Here is a 15,074-nt window from a genome sequence, read left to right on the forward strand (position 1 = left end):
GAAGCCGAAAACGCGTTAAGCATTCTCTATTTTTTCACATGTGGTTTTCCGCATACTTGGATCAGTGTTTTTGTGAACATTGTTGCATATATATATATATATATATATATATATATATATATATATATATATATATATATATATATATATATATATATATATATATATATATATTATTAAATATGACCGAAAAAGTAAGATTAATAATTAAGATTGTAAAAATCTTAAAAAGTAAGGATTAAAAAGTAAGATTGTCGAGTTTTCGGTCATATTTAATAATATATGTCTACAGGAAAGACTGCTACCAAAAAAATATACTAATATATATATATATATATATATATATATATATATATATATATATATATATATATATATATATATATATAAAAGTTTGTGAGGGTACCACCTCTGGTGCCAATGTGGGGACCCATAGCCTCGGAGAAGAAAATAAAAAGTATTCAGAGGAGACCTTGTGGTTTCTCACTGAACACTAATATTATCTTCTCCTACCACCCCCATTCTTTTGTATGTACTGTACACATATATATTTACTTTATTTGAACTTTGTTACAAAAAAGGAGTTACATATGGGTTACAAAGATGGTTATCATAGGTTGTCGAGTTCCTCCAGCTCCTCAGATGGCGGGCAGGAACCCTGGATGCAGTGCGCATTTCCCCTCTGTATCGCCACACTGAGGCGCTGGAAAAGAAAGCTTGCAGCTCTTGGGTCCCTTGTTGTTTCAATGAGCCTAGAACCCAGTTCCTTCAAAAAACTGGTAGCACTTTTACCCCAGGCGCCGAGTGTCTCAGAAGCAATGGGGACAAAATTGTAGTGGTGATCCAGTTCTCTATACTTACGGGATTTGGCCGCTTGCCTGTGGGTGGCAGCGCCACCTGGTTGTGCAACACTGAGGTTAATGTAGGTGTTAGCCAGGGTTGATACGCACGTGTAGTCCCATACCAACTGCTTCCATTCTTCCAGAATGGCACGACGCCGTCGTGCCATTCTTTGCACGACGACGTCGTGCAAATTATACAAATAAGTGTAATACACTCTATAGTAAATCACTTCTTTTCTTCACCTTAAAAGTACGAAAATGAGTTTTGGAGAACTCCTATTTCAATTAAGCCCTGATGCTAAGAAAATAGTTAGAGGGATAGAAGCCCTAAACCAGAAAATAATAAATACAGAATATGCGGTCATATTCAATATATATATATATATATATGTCGTACCTAGTAGCCAGAACTCACTTCTCAGCCTACTATTCAAGGCCCGATTTGCCTAATAAGCCAAGTTTTCCTGAATTAATATATTTACTATAATTTTTTTCTTATGAAATGATAAAGCAACCCTTTTCTCTATGTATGAGGTCAATATTTTTTTATTGGAGTTAAAATTAACGTAGATATATGACCGAACCTAACCAACCCTACCTAACCTTGTGGGAAAAACCTGCTGGGATTGATATAAGAGGAGACTACCAGGGACTTGTACTGAACTAAATTAAAAATTACTGTCTGCAAATTAATTCAATTAAAATCTCTAGCTAGGGTTGTAAATCCTAGATCCTCTTTTCCTAATGACAGATTGTGGGCTGTAAGGGACAGGTGGGGTGAATGACTTGTTGATAGAAGTTCCAATCCACCTGTAGACAGGGATCTCACATCAGCTTGTATTTTATACAAGGATAAGATTTGATAAATTCAGTTATCTGACTGAACACTGGCTCTGTTTAAATCAGGGATTTAAACATACATAGTCTAACCTAGCACCATAACTTAACAGCCAATATGTACTTATACTATAAACAACAAATTAAATTGTAAAAGTATAAATAAATGACCTTAAATATAGTCTAAATACTGTTGAGTAAGTACTAGAAATTATATTCAATTAAATGAACTTATATGATAACTTAAAAATTAACTAAGCAAGCTATTGATAACTTAATTTATATATTCAAATATATATGCAGACATATTCACTTTATACAGTTAGCTTGACTGAATCTTTTCCAACAATATGGACACTTATGAGGTTTTTACTTATTGAGGCTGAATTCTTTTCTGACAGAATGGACACTCATGAGGTTCAGTGCTTGGATAAGATTCACAGCTACACTATAATTTTAATAAACGTACCGATTTGTGAGGCTTAGCCTCGCTTTTTAACCAACAGACAGATTTATAGGATATTAAAGCTACACAAGCATACAATTGGCCAATCATACACCAAATAACCTTCAATATACTTCTCTGCCAGTCGGGGTGCCTGTCTGACAAGTTTGCCAGACTGATTAACTCTCTCTTGTTGAGTTTAGGCACGATATTTTGCTACAGCGTTGCTGTATGATGATCTGGTAGCGTTGCTACGTGATTTTTCTTTAACTGCGTTGCAGAAGAATGATATGATAAAGATAAAGAATGAAGATGGAGGAAACCGTGTCACCGTGATCTCCACTATACACTCTTATTTTATGAATGTTCTATGATTTTCCTTGTAGATATTGTCCAGGTACTCCCCCAGTTCTAGAGAGTATTCACTGGCGATAAAAAATATTAGATAAGGTGTCCTTGAGCTGGTAATGTTCGCTAAGGATCAGTCACTTGTTCACTCATTTGTAAACAAACGCGGAGTGCCGCTGGGCTTGTTGGTGGGCGCTTCACCCCCCCCCATCGCCCTGCCATGCTCTCTGAGCACGGTAGCCTTCTATGAATATTGATTGATTATTTTTACAGTCTAGACTTATGATTAAGATAAGATGTGATTATAATATAATTAGATATAAGATTTAAAGATTATAAGTAGTATTTGAAAGTACCACTGAATCTTATTAAGGATTCGATTTTTAATCCTACCGGATGTTGAATCAATGTTCCAATAGTTTTTTAATTAAGAAGGCCTTCTAGAAGCTTCTGGATCCTTGAGAGATCATGTACAAAGTCACGTAGGCATCAAAAGGGCCCCTGTTGCGTACGTGTTCATGGTGCCATTGTCATCCAGGATCAAGCTATAATGAATCTTTAAAGATTCATTATATGATTTTGATACATTTTAGATATGATTTTGATATGATTTAGATATGATATAGAAATTATACATTTCTTAGATGATTATTAGATATGGTGGGTAAAAATTTCCCACATCTTCCAGAGGGAGAGAACTGGCACAGAGTCCAATACTTAGGACAATAGTAACCATATGTATTTATTTACTCTCCATTGGATTGATAATACAAGTGCAGATTTTGCTTGCACTTTTCTGCTGCTGTCCGTTGTGGACGATTGTGTCTGTTAGGAGTCAGTGGGTCTTGTGGAGTTAGAGTGTCTTGAGGTCTCTCAGGATCTAACTGCAGCTGGCTCACTGATTCCATGTGGATGAGTTTGTCCAATGTCTTCAGGGAAGTTGTTCCTTTAGACAGGATTTTGACTATTCTCAAAATCCCCTGACTATCTGGATGGACTGAGACAACTTTACCTAATGGCCAGTCAGCCCTAGGGCCATCACTGTCTACCAAGACAATATCGCCAGGTTGGAGATTAGCTATATTATGGGGGACATTGGCCCCATAGTGATGTTCTCGTAGAGATGTAAGATATTCTTTTGTCCAAACATCATTCCATTTTTGGATTATGCTGGACAGATGCTTATACCCCTGAACCAACTCGCTCTGACCCACATATGAGGGATCTCTGATCTCATCATCCACTAGAGATGGTACTGGAGACAGAAGTCTTCCATACATTAGGTGGGCAGGACTTAATGGTTCATGTTGAGTAGGATCCTCAGACAAGTAAGTCAACGGCCGGTTATTCACCCTTGATTCTATTTCCGTGATTACTGTCTGGAGTTCTTGAAGATTGATTTTCTGACGGTGTAGAGATTTTCTCAAGGATCTTTTTACAGTTCCTATTAACCGTTCATAAAATCCTCCGTGCCATGGGGCTCTCGGAGGGATAAATTTCCATCTGCAATGACGCTGTTCCAGTGTGGAAGTAACTGCAGGATGGGAACAGATTTCCCGTAGACATGCTTCTCCAGCTACCAAGTTTGCTCCGTTATCTGAAATCATCAGCTTAGGGCATGATCGGCGTGCTGCGAATCTGCGGAAAGCTTGAATAAATGATTGAGCAGTCATATCGGGTGTTACCTCTAGATGTACTGCCCTGGTGGTAGCACAGGTGAACAGACAGATGTATGCCTTGATAGGTTGCTTATCTGCAGTCCCTGTTAGATATATTGCTCCTGTATAATCTACTCCTGTCGTTTCGAAAGGTTGTAGATGGACCACTCGTTCCTTTGGCAGGGGTGGTGGCCCTGGATAAGAGCAAGTTTTTGCATCGTACCTTCGGCATATCATGCAATTCTTCAAGATTGATTTGACTGACTGTCTTCCCTGAGGAATCCAGTACTGCTGTCTGATTTGTGTGAGTGTGTCTAACACTCCTCCATGTTTGATGATTTGTTGATGTGTATGCAACACAATCAACCTTGTGATCCAATGATTTTTTGGTAAAAGCCATGGATGCACCGTATCTAGATTGATATCTGCGTGTTTAAGTTTCCCTCCACAACGCAGAATGTTGTGATTTTCTTGGTCTATCCACAGACCGAGATTGTGTTTTAACTTATGCGGAAGATTTTCATAGTTATTCCCATAAGTTTCTCTCTGGGCTTGTCTTACCCAATAGAGAAGTGCATCAGGAAAAGTGTATTTTATACCTTTTTTCCTGAGATAATGAAACACGTTCTGTGTTACATTGATTAATTTGATGAGCGAGGAGTAACGAGTACAATCCAAGACTGATATTTGAGCTTGCTGCCTGGTGGTAGTTATGGTTTGTGTCGTAATGACGTGTGGCTTTTGTTCAGGCCAACTACCATTCACTAACCATCGAGGCCCATGAAACCAAATATCTGCCTTTGCAAACTGTTTAAATGTCATACCTCTTGATAAGAGATCAGCTGGATTATCCTTTGTTGGTACATGCAACAATTGAAAGCCTGCGGAAATTTCTTTAATTTCCGAGACGCGATTTTTTACATATGGAGTTGGACAGTTGTCGTTTCGTACCCATTGTAAGACAGCTTCATTGTCAGACCATATAATGACATCTTTGATGTTCATGGTAGACAAGACTTGTTTGATATGCACTGCTAAGCGTGTTCCAGTTAGCAGTGCTGTTAGTTCCATCTGAGGCAAAGTCCTCTTTTTTAATGGAGCGACTCTGGCCTTAGAGGTGATAAGATATGATTGATTAGAAGTCACTAAGTAAGCACAAGCTCCAAAAGCTTTGGCTGACGAGTCTGCGAATACATGTAGTGATACTTCCTCATTTTCCTCGACTATGTGTCTCGGAAAGATTATCTTTTCAACTAAAGTTTGTTCTTGAGCCACTTCCATCCAAGCTTTTTGTAACTGGATTGGTAGTGGATCATCCCAACCAACCTTAGCCTTCCATGCTTGTTGCACCAATAAACGCCACTTGATAGTCAAAGGATTTAGTAGACCAAGTGGGTCAAATACTTTGCTAACTTGTGAAAGCAAATCCCTTTTTGTAGTGATGTTGTAATTTACTGGCACAGATTTGATCGATATTGTGTCCGAGATTAAATCCCAATCCATACCTAACACCTTTTGTGATTCTGGTACGTGATATTCAGGGTAATCTCTTGCTATTTGATTATTCAATGTTGCATTATTAGAGGCCCAAGATTGTAGTGGCATGTTGGCACCTTGTAGCTCCTTGTTGGCCTCTTGATATAATTGTAACAGTTCAGTAGTACTGTTAACTGTCCCTTGAAAATTATCTACATATAGATTTTGACTGATTTCAGTCTTACAGGGACTTGATGATTTCTTCAGATGAGTATCTAGAGTTGCTTGCAACAGAAATGGACTGCTTGTCGCGCCAAAAAGAACTGATGAGAATCTGAAAGTCACTACTGGACTATTGACATCTTCTGGGTTCTCTACCCATAGAAACTTAGTGAAGTCTCTATCTTCTTCCTGCAAGCCAACTCTGAGAAAGGCCTTACTTATATCTGCTGAATACGCATATTTGTTAAGTCTAAACTTCAACAGTATGTCATACAATTTCTGAGTTAGACTAGGACCTGTTTGCAAACAATCATTTAGACTGGTTCCTTGGGGTCCAGATTTAGAGCTACAATTAAAAACTATCCGTAAAGGAGTTGTTTTTGATTCTCTCTTTACAGCCATGTGTGGTAAAAAATGGCCTATTTGCTTATTGTCATCTTTCACGACTTCGATGAATTTATTCTTTAATTGTTGAGCAATAATCTCATGATAGAGTTTTAAATGCTCAGGCCTTTTTCTTAGCTTTGCTAGTTGAGATTTAAATTGACTATAAGCCATGTGATAATTGGTAGGTAAGGTTTTATGGTTGATTTTCCATGGTAGCCTTACCCAGTACTGTCCATCATAGTACTGTACAGTTTCTAAGTATTGATTGTATGCACAGACATCATCAGGACTTGGTTGTTCAGGAATTATTCCTATGGCATCAAGTTCCCACAATTGAGGTACAGATTCCAATCCATCATCAATCATGTGGGGGATTTTAAGTGGTGACTGTTCTTTGCCTAGTCATGCCACTATTACAGTTTCTGTATGATGTGATTTTTCAGGAGTTGAAGGTTCAAGATCTAGTATAGGTCCTGTCATCAATATGCCTCCTGCTGATTTGAGTATATTCATACCCATAGATTCTTCTGATCCCAGAATGAATCGATGATAGTAGTCAGCTCCAATCAGGATTCCGATATCTCCTATGTAGTCAGAATCAAGCAGAGGATCTGCTAATTGTATTCCTTTTTCTTTTAGGAATTTAATTGTGGCTGTCAGACCAGTCACTTCCATTTCAGTAGGAATTTTATCAACTACTATGGCTTCTACTGTCCTTTGGGATGTACCTAGACAGACATTGAGTTTTACTACTGGAAAGGTTCTACGACCAGAATTAGTAAAAAACCCTGATATAGATGTAGATACTTGCTTTGAAGATTTAAGTTGTAAATCTTCTGCCATCTTTTTACTGATAAAGGTTTTCTGTGACCCTTGATCAAAAAAGCCTCTAGTTGGAATACAAATTCCTTGATTGCATAGTTCTAGCTGTGCAGTAGGCAATATGGCTGTTGTAACAATTTCTGTATCCAAGTCGTTGACATTGCTCATTACTGTACAGAATTGTACGGCTGTTGTGGTATTATCATCTTTGGGCTTTGCCTGAGATGCATGTTGATTATTGGAAGTCTGTGATCTGGATTGAGTGTTAATATCACCACAGAGTGCTGTGTGATGTACACTTTTATGACAATATTGGCAGTTCTGCAATTGAGTGATACACTCACTAGTATCGTGCTTCCGTAGACAACGGATGCACCTGTTCAGAGATTTCAGTCGATCGATTCGACTGGCACGGCCTACATAAACTGTGCATTGATAAATGGTATGTGCTTCTTGACAGAATAAACATTTTGGGGCACTTGTAGCTCCTTTTGTCTTATCTGTCTTAGGAGCTTGGTTTCCTACAGTTCTGTTAACTGTGGGGGATATAGCATAAGTGCCAACATTATTCTGTTTCCACTTTGCAGAAGAGGAATTTTGTTGCCTTGATTTTTGACTGCCATTCTGGACATTTTTGCTTTTGTCCGTGGATTCACCTTTGGGGATTTTTTCTTGAGATCTAAGTTTTCCTCGGCTTCGTAATCTTTGTACGTAAGCTCGAAGTCCATCAAAGATTTGGCTTTGTGATAAGATGTTGTTACAAGTATGTAAAACTTGTAGGTAAGTAATTACATGCAAGTAGGTGATACAAGCATGTAACACTTGTACTCCTCCAAGGATTTCCTTAAAGGATGAATTGTATCTGTAATAATGTGTATCTACATTATTCATGATGTGATGAAGCATTTTGCTTTTTCTTTTTTTTTTCTCGGCTTTGCCTTTTCTATTAAGTAAGTCTCTTTGAGATGCTTGATTAACTTCAGATTTTCTGAGGCTGCTTTCACTCCAGTGAAAGCATGAGATTAGGTAATCAAGACTATATTCTTGGATTAAGATAGTTATCTTAGATGGATGATAATATTTGTATTGACATTGTCAATGTGTTGTTAGCCTTTCAGATTGTGTTGTGAGATTAAGATTGGTCTTAATCCCCAATTGTAGACTATTGTAGCCAAGTGATGATGACATTTGTCTATCACCTGATTTAAATGGTCTTTAGGCTGTAGATTCAAGTGAGTTTTTAGACACTTTGTGTCCTTTTCTTTTCTGTTTCAGCTGCTGGTGAAATACTGTTAGTCATTTTGACCTTTTCCGATTTTCGGAGATTCCGAGATTTTTCTCTTTTTTCTGATAAATATGTATGATGTTAATGTATTTTGATAAATGAGCTTTCCTGTCTACTTAGGTAATGATTCCAAAGATCGTCCTTCATTTCCTCCCTGGAATCTGGTTGTAGCAGGTGTTCATTATCAAAAGTACTGTAATAATTTGATTTGTGACCCGAATGCACGAATGCACCAAGTTGGTAAATCTTGTAATAATTTTTTTAAAAATAGTAAATGGCACTATTTTTGCAAAGTTATTACAAAATCTGTTACCATAATAGTTGTTAGATAAAATACAGTAGAATGTCTACTGGTTTTACCTGGAATAGGGTATGATATAGTTGATTATAGTTAGATTGTAATGAATGCTCTTACAGTGATGATAACACTTTTTTAAAGAATATTATGTAATGAGCAGCTCTGAAAATCAGTAGATTAGAGATAATGCAAGATAATACACTTAAATATATATGTAATGTTACCACAATGAGGTAGATAATTGGTAATTTATGATTAAGATGCAGTTGTGTCTGTGACACTGATATACTTAATTACTGTGGTTTCTTAACACCAAACAGTATCAGTTTGTTATGAATGCTTACTAGTTAATGGATATGGTGGCTTAAGCCACTGCAAACTATTTGTTTACTTAGATATATAGCTATGATAAATATTGGCCGATAGCTAGGTTAGGCTAGAATATGTAAGAATTATTCCAATGCAAAATCAAGAAGTTTCTTATCTATTTGGCACTGAAATATTCGGTAAACAAATGATCATAAATATCTAGGTACAAAAGACCATTATTATCTAGGTTCGAAGGACCATTAATGTGGGAAAAACCTGCTGGGATTGATATAAGAGGAGACTACCAGGGACTTGTACTGAACTAAATTAAAAATTACTGTCTGCAAATTAATTCAATTAAAATCTCTAGCTAGGGTTGTAAATCCTAGATCCTCTTTTCCTAATGACAGATTGTGGGCTGTAAGGGACAGGTGGGGTGAATGACTTGTTGATAGAAGTTCCAATCCACCTGTAGACAGGGATCTCACATCAGCTTGTATTTTATACAAGGATAAGATTTGATAAATTCAGTTATCTGACTGAACACTGGCTCTGTTTAAATCAGGGATTTAAACATACATAGTCTAACCTAGCACCATAACTTAACAGCCAATATGTACTTATACTATAAACAACAAATTAAATTGTAAAAGTATAAATAAATGACCTTAAATATAGTCTAAATACTGTTGAGTAAGTACTAGAAATTATATTCAATTAAATGAACTTATATGATAACTTAAAAATTAACTAAGCAAGCTATTGATAACTTAATTTATATATTCAAATATATATGCAGACATATTCACTTTATACAGTTAGCTTGACTGAATCTTTTCCAACAATATGGACACTTATGAGGTTTTTACTTATTGAGGCTGAATTCTTTTCTGACAGAATGGACACTCATGAGGTTCAGTGCTTGGATAAGATTCACAGCTACACTATAATTTTAATAAACGTACCGATTTGTGAGGCTTAGCCTCGCTTTTTAACCAACAGACAGATTTATAGGATATTAAAGCTACACAAGCATACAATTGGCCAATCATACACCAAATAACCTTCAATATACTTCTCTGCCAGTCGGGGTGCCTGTCTGACAAGTTTGCCAGACTGATTAACTCTCTCTTGTTGAGTTTAGGCACGATATTTTGCTACAGCGTTGCTGTATGATGATCTGGTAGCGTTGCTACGTGATTTTTCTTTAACTGCGTTGCAGAAGAATGATATGATAAAGATAAAGAATGAAGATGGAGGAAACCGTGTCACCGTGATCTCCACTATACACTCTTATTTTATGAATGTTCTATGATTTTCCTTGTAGATATTGTCCAGGTACTCCCCCAGTTCTAGAGAGTATTCACTGGCGATAAAAAATATTAGATAAGGTGTCCTTGAGCTGGTAATGTTCGCTAAGGATCAGTCACTTGTTCACTCATTTGTAAACAAACGCGGAGTGCCGCTGGGCTTGTTGGTGGGCGCTTCACCCCCCCCCCATCGCCCTGCCATGCTCTCTGAGCACGGTAGCCTTCTATGAATATTGATTGATTATTTTTACAGTCTAGACTTATGATTAAGATAAGATGTGATTATAATATAATTAGATATAAGATTTAAAGATTATAAGTAGTATTTGAAAGTACCACTGAATCTTATTAAGGATTCGATTTTTAATCCTACCGGATGTTGAATCAATGTTCCAATAGTTTTTTAATTAAGAAGGCCTTCTAGAAGCTTCTGGATCCTTGAGAGATCATGTACAAAGTCACGTAGGCATCAAAAGGGCCCCTGTTGCGTACGTGTTCATGGTGCCATTGTCATCCAGGATCAAGCTATAATGAATCTTTAAAGATTCATTATATGATTTTGATACATTTTAGATATGATTTTGATATGATTTAGATATGATATAGAAATTATACATTTCTTAGATGATTATTAGATATGGTGGGTAAAAATTTCCCACAAACCTAACCTAACCTATATTTATAGGTAAGGTTAGGTTAGGTAGCCAAAAAAAGCTAGGTTAGGTTAGGTTAGGTAGGTTAGGTAGACGAAAAAACATTAATTCATGAAAACTTGGCTTATTAGGCAAATCGGGCCTTGAATAGTAGGCTGAGAAGTGCGTTCTGGCTATTAGGTACGACATATATATATATATATATATATATATATATATATATATATATATATATATATATATATATATATATATATATATATATATATATATATCCCATATATATATATATATATATCCCATATATATATATATATATATATATATATATATATATATCCCATATATATATATATATATATATATGGGAGTAGTACACGCGCTTGTAATCGAAGCCAATCGGCTATATTATTTTAGAGTGCCAACAATTTGCTAATCTGCACATTTAAAAGTCAGTTCTGGATTTTGATAACGGGAGTTTCTTTCGATTTTTTGTTAACTGTTGCCCCGGTGGTTTTAAAAGATTATGACAGTTAATCTCGGTATAAACTCAATTCCTCTTTTTTTTTTAGGCTTACCCGCAATATTAATTTTCTCTTTCTACACATTTTTCTTTCCTTTTTAAACATTTTATGCGACTTTCCAGCAGTACTAAAAAAGGTTCATCTAGTTCTTATTGCTAGAGTTCCTCCTTATTTCCATGTCTATATCATCCTTCGTATTATCGTCCTTTCATGTTCCTCATTCTTACTTCCCAATGTCGTAAAACTACCCCCCTACCCCCCTTCCTCTCCTTGTCCACTACTTGCTCCTTCTTCCCATCACAATTTTACTCTCTAGTTCCGTTTTATCCTCGGCCGTAACTCCCACTAAGCAGCGCCTGCATTTGCATCCAAAGCGTTGATCAGCATAAGTGGAGAGCAGGTAGAGGCGGCGGGACCAGCCAGCCAGGCAGCCAGCCCCCCCTAGCCTTGTGGCCTATCATCGAGTGTAGCTCCAGTGTGTAGCCTATCATCCCACCCAGCCCCCCTCCCAACCCCGTCCTCATCCTCCCAATACCCGCCGATGATACGCTGATAGAAGTGAGGTTATTGGGTTAAATCATGCATGTTGATGAGACAGCTCAGACTCGGGTGATGAGGGTGCTCCTCCTGAGGGGGGGGGGGGGGGTAACATGGTTCACTTCCTGCTGCTGTCTTGAGGAGGTTTGATCCTTATCCGGGAAGGCGTCCACGAGGGGCCCCACCACCTCCCTCAGTCTCCGGAATGTGATAGCTGGAGATGATAGGCACCGACAGAAATAATTCACATTTAGTAAGCTCCTGTCGGACGAGAGTGAGGCATGGAAGGGTTTATAGCTGGGGCCAGCCAGTATACCACCAGCTCCAGGGGCGGTGGTAGGCACGGGCGCCATACATACGTCAATTCATCGAATAAGTCACAACAACTGCAGCTAACGTCACCAGACCTGTGTAGAGGACGGTTGGGGCCGACACTCCGGTGCTATATTAATGCTGTTCATGGTAGTCACCGACAGCATTAAGAAGGCCAAGTCGTCTCCCAGGAGCCCTGAAGCCTCAGGTCACCTACATAATATTCACCAATTCCCCAGAAACACAGAAAAGTGACTAGTTTTCTGTGTTTGTAATTACGATCATAAATGTCAAGAGGTACGTTTGCCAGGAATATATTCAAGAGGCTGTGACTACACAGCTTCACACAGTGTCTCTTGAACCAAGATTATACAGCTTCACACAGAGTCTCACGACGATTGTTGTCATTGTGTCTGTAGATTAATAAATAAATTATCATATTGATCCAAAGATGACAATTATCGTAAAAAATTGTATATATATATATATATATATATATATATATATATATATATATATATATATATATATATATATATATATATATATATATATATATATATATATATATATATATATATATAATAAAATGGCAATTAAATACTTATTATTAACATTTTAATCAAGTCTGTATAAGCCACAAAAATGATAATAATGATAATAATAATATTTACGTAAGTAAATATTATTTAGCGCAGTGGCGAACGGTCAGTCAGGCGTCCTGGGACATATAAGTGCCAGCTTACGAAACCTATATATCTTTTTACTCGATCATGGCGGCTCCTGTCTCCAAATTAGTCATTGTTGAGGTCATTGTTGCTCTAGACGACCTCACTGCCGCGACAGAGCTCATCATCTTGTCAATATATAAGCAAACCAAGTCGCCATGATTGAGGTAAGATGAACAGGTTTCGCAAAGCGGACGCGTAAAATCTGGATCAATCGTGGCCGGTTAACAGTAAGCGAACGGTTAACAACTCTCACTCTCTCTTGAGGCGTGGGATTAAGTCCTCTCGCTAAGGACCAGCGTCGCTAATTGGCTATTACCCTTAATATTATCTCTTATCGACCAATAGGAATAACGTTCACAGCGAGAGGCATTTGTTTAGCGTATATCCCTCCCCCCCCCCCTCCCTCCTCCCCTTGCAGTCAATTTCATCTCCGCTATGAGCCTGTTGGGCATTTTAAGACGACTGGATATACCAGGTAATACTGCGGGGTTTATCTCTTCATTTGTAAATGAACTCCTTTGATCTTAGCCTATGATAAAGATCATATTAGTAGGGAAAACTCGACGAGTTTTAGTTGTTAATTAACCTCTTTTTGTTATTTCAGCGAAGTCAGAGAAGTAGTTGGAAGTCTGTCGAGGATTGACGGAGCGAGTGGGTGAGGAGGATGTGCTCAAGTGTTAGGTTATGTGCTCAAGTGTTAGGTTATGTGCTCAAGTGTTAGATTGTGTGGTTAAGTGTTAGGTTGTGTGCTCAAGTGTTAGGTTATGTGGTCAAGTGTTAGATTGTGTGGTCAAGTGTTAGATTGTGTGCTCAAGTGTTAGGTTATGTGGTCAAGTGTTAGGTTATGTGCTCAAGTGTTAGTTTATGTGCTCAAGTGTTTCGTTATGTCCCCAAGTGATAGATTATGTGTTCAAGTGTTAGGTCATGTGCTCAAGTGTTAGGTTGTGTGCTCAAGTGTTAGTTTGTGTGCTCAAGTGTTAGGTTATGTGGTCAAGTGTTAGATTGTGTGGTCAAGTGTTAGATTGTGTGCTCAAGTGTTAGTTTGTGTGCTCAAGTGTTAGGTTATGTGGTCAAGTGTTAGATTGTGTGCTCAAGTGTTAGGTTGTGTGCTCAAGTGTTAGGTTGTGTGCTCAAGTGTTAGGTTATATGCTCAAGTGTTTCGTTATGTACTCAAGTGTTTCGTTATGTCCCCAAGTGATAGATTATGTGTTCAAGTGTTAGTTTATGTGCCCAAGTGTTAGGCTATGTGCTCAAGTTATTGACAATTCTATACAGTTAAACCAGCATTATATTCTTCTCTAGGCTACACACCATTGCAATAAAATAACAAGAAATAAAGCCAGTTGAAATATACGAAACTCAAAAGCTCCTTCAGCGCCTCCAGTGCTGACACTTGAAGGTAAAATATTAGTCCCGAGTGTGGCATTAATTAGTCACAATGAGAAAGATGAAGACTCTAATGCCTTCCAGGCCTCCCCGGACTCTCCTTCCAGTAATAACAATGACTTCCTCTGGAAAGTTTAAGACAGGGGCTGGAAGAAAATGGGGGGTATGTGTTGATTAGGCTTCTATTCCAAGCTTCATTATATTTATCAAGATTTATTATGTTCATAAAAATTATTACTAAAAAAAATCAAAAGGACAAGGAATGTATACATATGTATATTCCTAGAGGTGTATATATACGTTATATCGGTGTGTGTATATACATAGATTCCTGTGTTGACCAGACCACATACTAGAAAGTGAAGGGACGACGACGACGTTTCGGTCCGTCCTGGACCACATTCTCAAGTCGATGACTTGACTTGATGACGATCAAGTTCATCGACTTGAGAATGGTCCAGGACGGACCGAAACGTCGTCGTCGTCCCTTCACTTTCTAGTGTGTGGTCTGGTCAACATATTTCATCCACGTTATCGTGACTCCTCGTCTGCAGACAGAGTCCTGTGCTCTCCAGTTGTCTCAGCCAAAGAGGCTGCCTAGTGGCCGGATGTCCTTAGTCACATAGATAATTTGGGCAGCGTCCTGCTTGCGCTTTGCCATACAGAAGTTTCCGGGAAAAAAATATATTAGT

General features: G+C 37.8%; 1 protein-coding gene across 2 annotated transcripts; it reads right to left on the minus strand.

Moving 5' to 3' along the window:
* Positions 1 to 406: 406 nt before the first annotated feature.
* On the minus strand, positions 407 to 10,890 carry LOC138352243 (uncharacterized). 2 transcript variants are annotated; one of them, XR_011222724.1, is made up of 3 exons: positions 9,895 to 10,890; positions 2,149 to 9,398; positions 407 to 1,652 (listed from the first exon to the last, which is right to left on the minus strand). XR_011222724.1 is itself a non-coding variant. In XM_069304538.1 (2 exons), the coding sequence occupies exon 2, from the start codon at positions 6,579 to 6,581 to the stop codon at positions 3,219 to 3,221; it is 3,363 nt and encodes a 1,120-aa protein (XP_069160639.1). In that variant the 5' UTR covers positions 6,582 to 9,398; positions 9,895 to 10,890; the 3' UTR covers positions 1,659 to 3,218. The 2 variants fall into 2 exon arrangements, 1 of the variants encoding a protein (XP_069160639.1); XM_069304538.1 differs by lacking the exon at positions 407 to 1,652 and having other exon boundaries at positions 1,659 to 9,398.
* Positions 10,891 to 15,074: the final 4,184 nt, after the last annotated feature.

Source organism: Procambarus clarkii, chromosome 52 (assembly GCF_040958095.1).
Source record: "Procambarus clarkii isolate CNS0578487 chromosome 52, FALCON_Pclarkii_2.0, whole genome shotgun sequence".
NCBI classification, from domain to species: Eukaryota; Metazoa; Arthropoda; class Malacostraca; order Decapoda; family Cambaridae; genus Procambarus; species Procambarus clarkii.

Bases quoted from the DNA above. Each gene is read 5' to 3' on its own strand.
- LOC138352243 (XM_069304538.1), bottom strand. From the start codon at position 6,581: ATGATTGATGATGGATTGGAATCTGTACCTCAATTGTGGGAACTTGAT.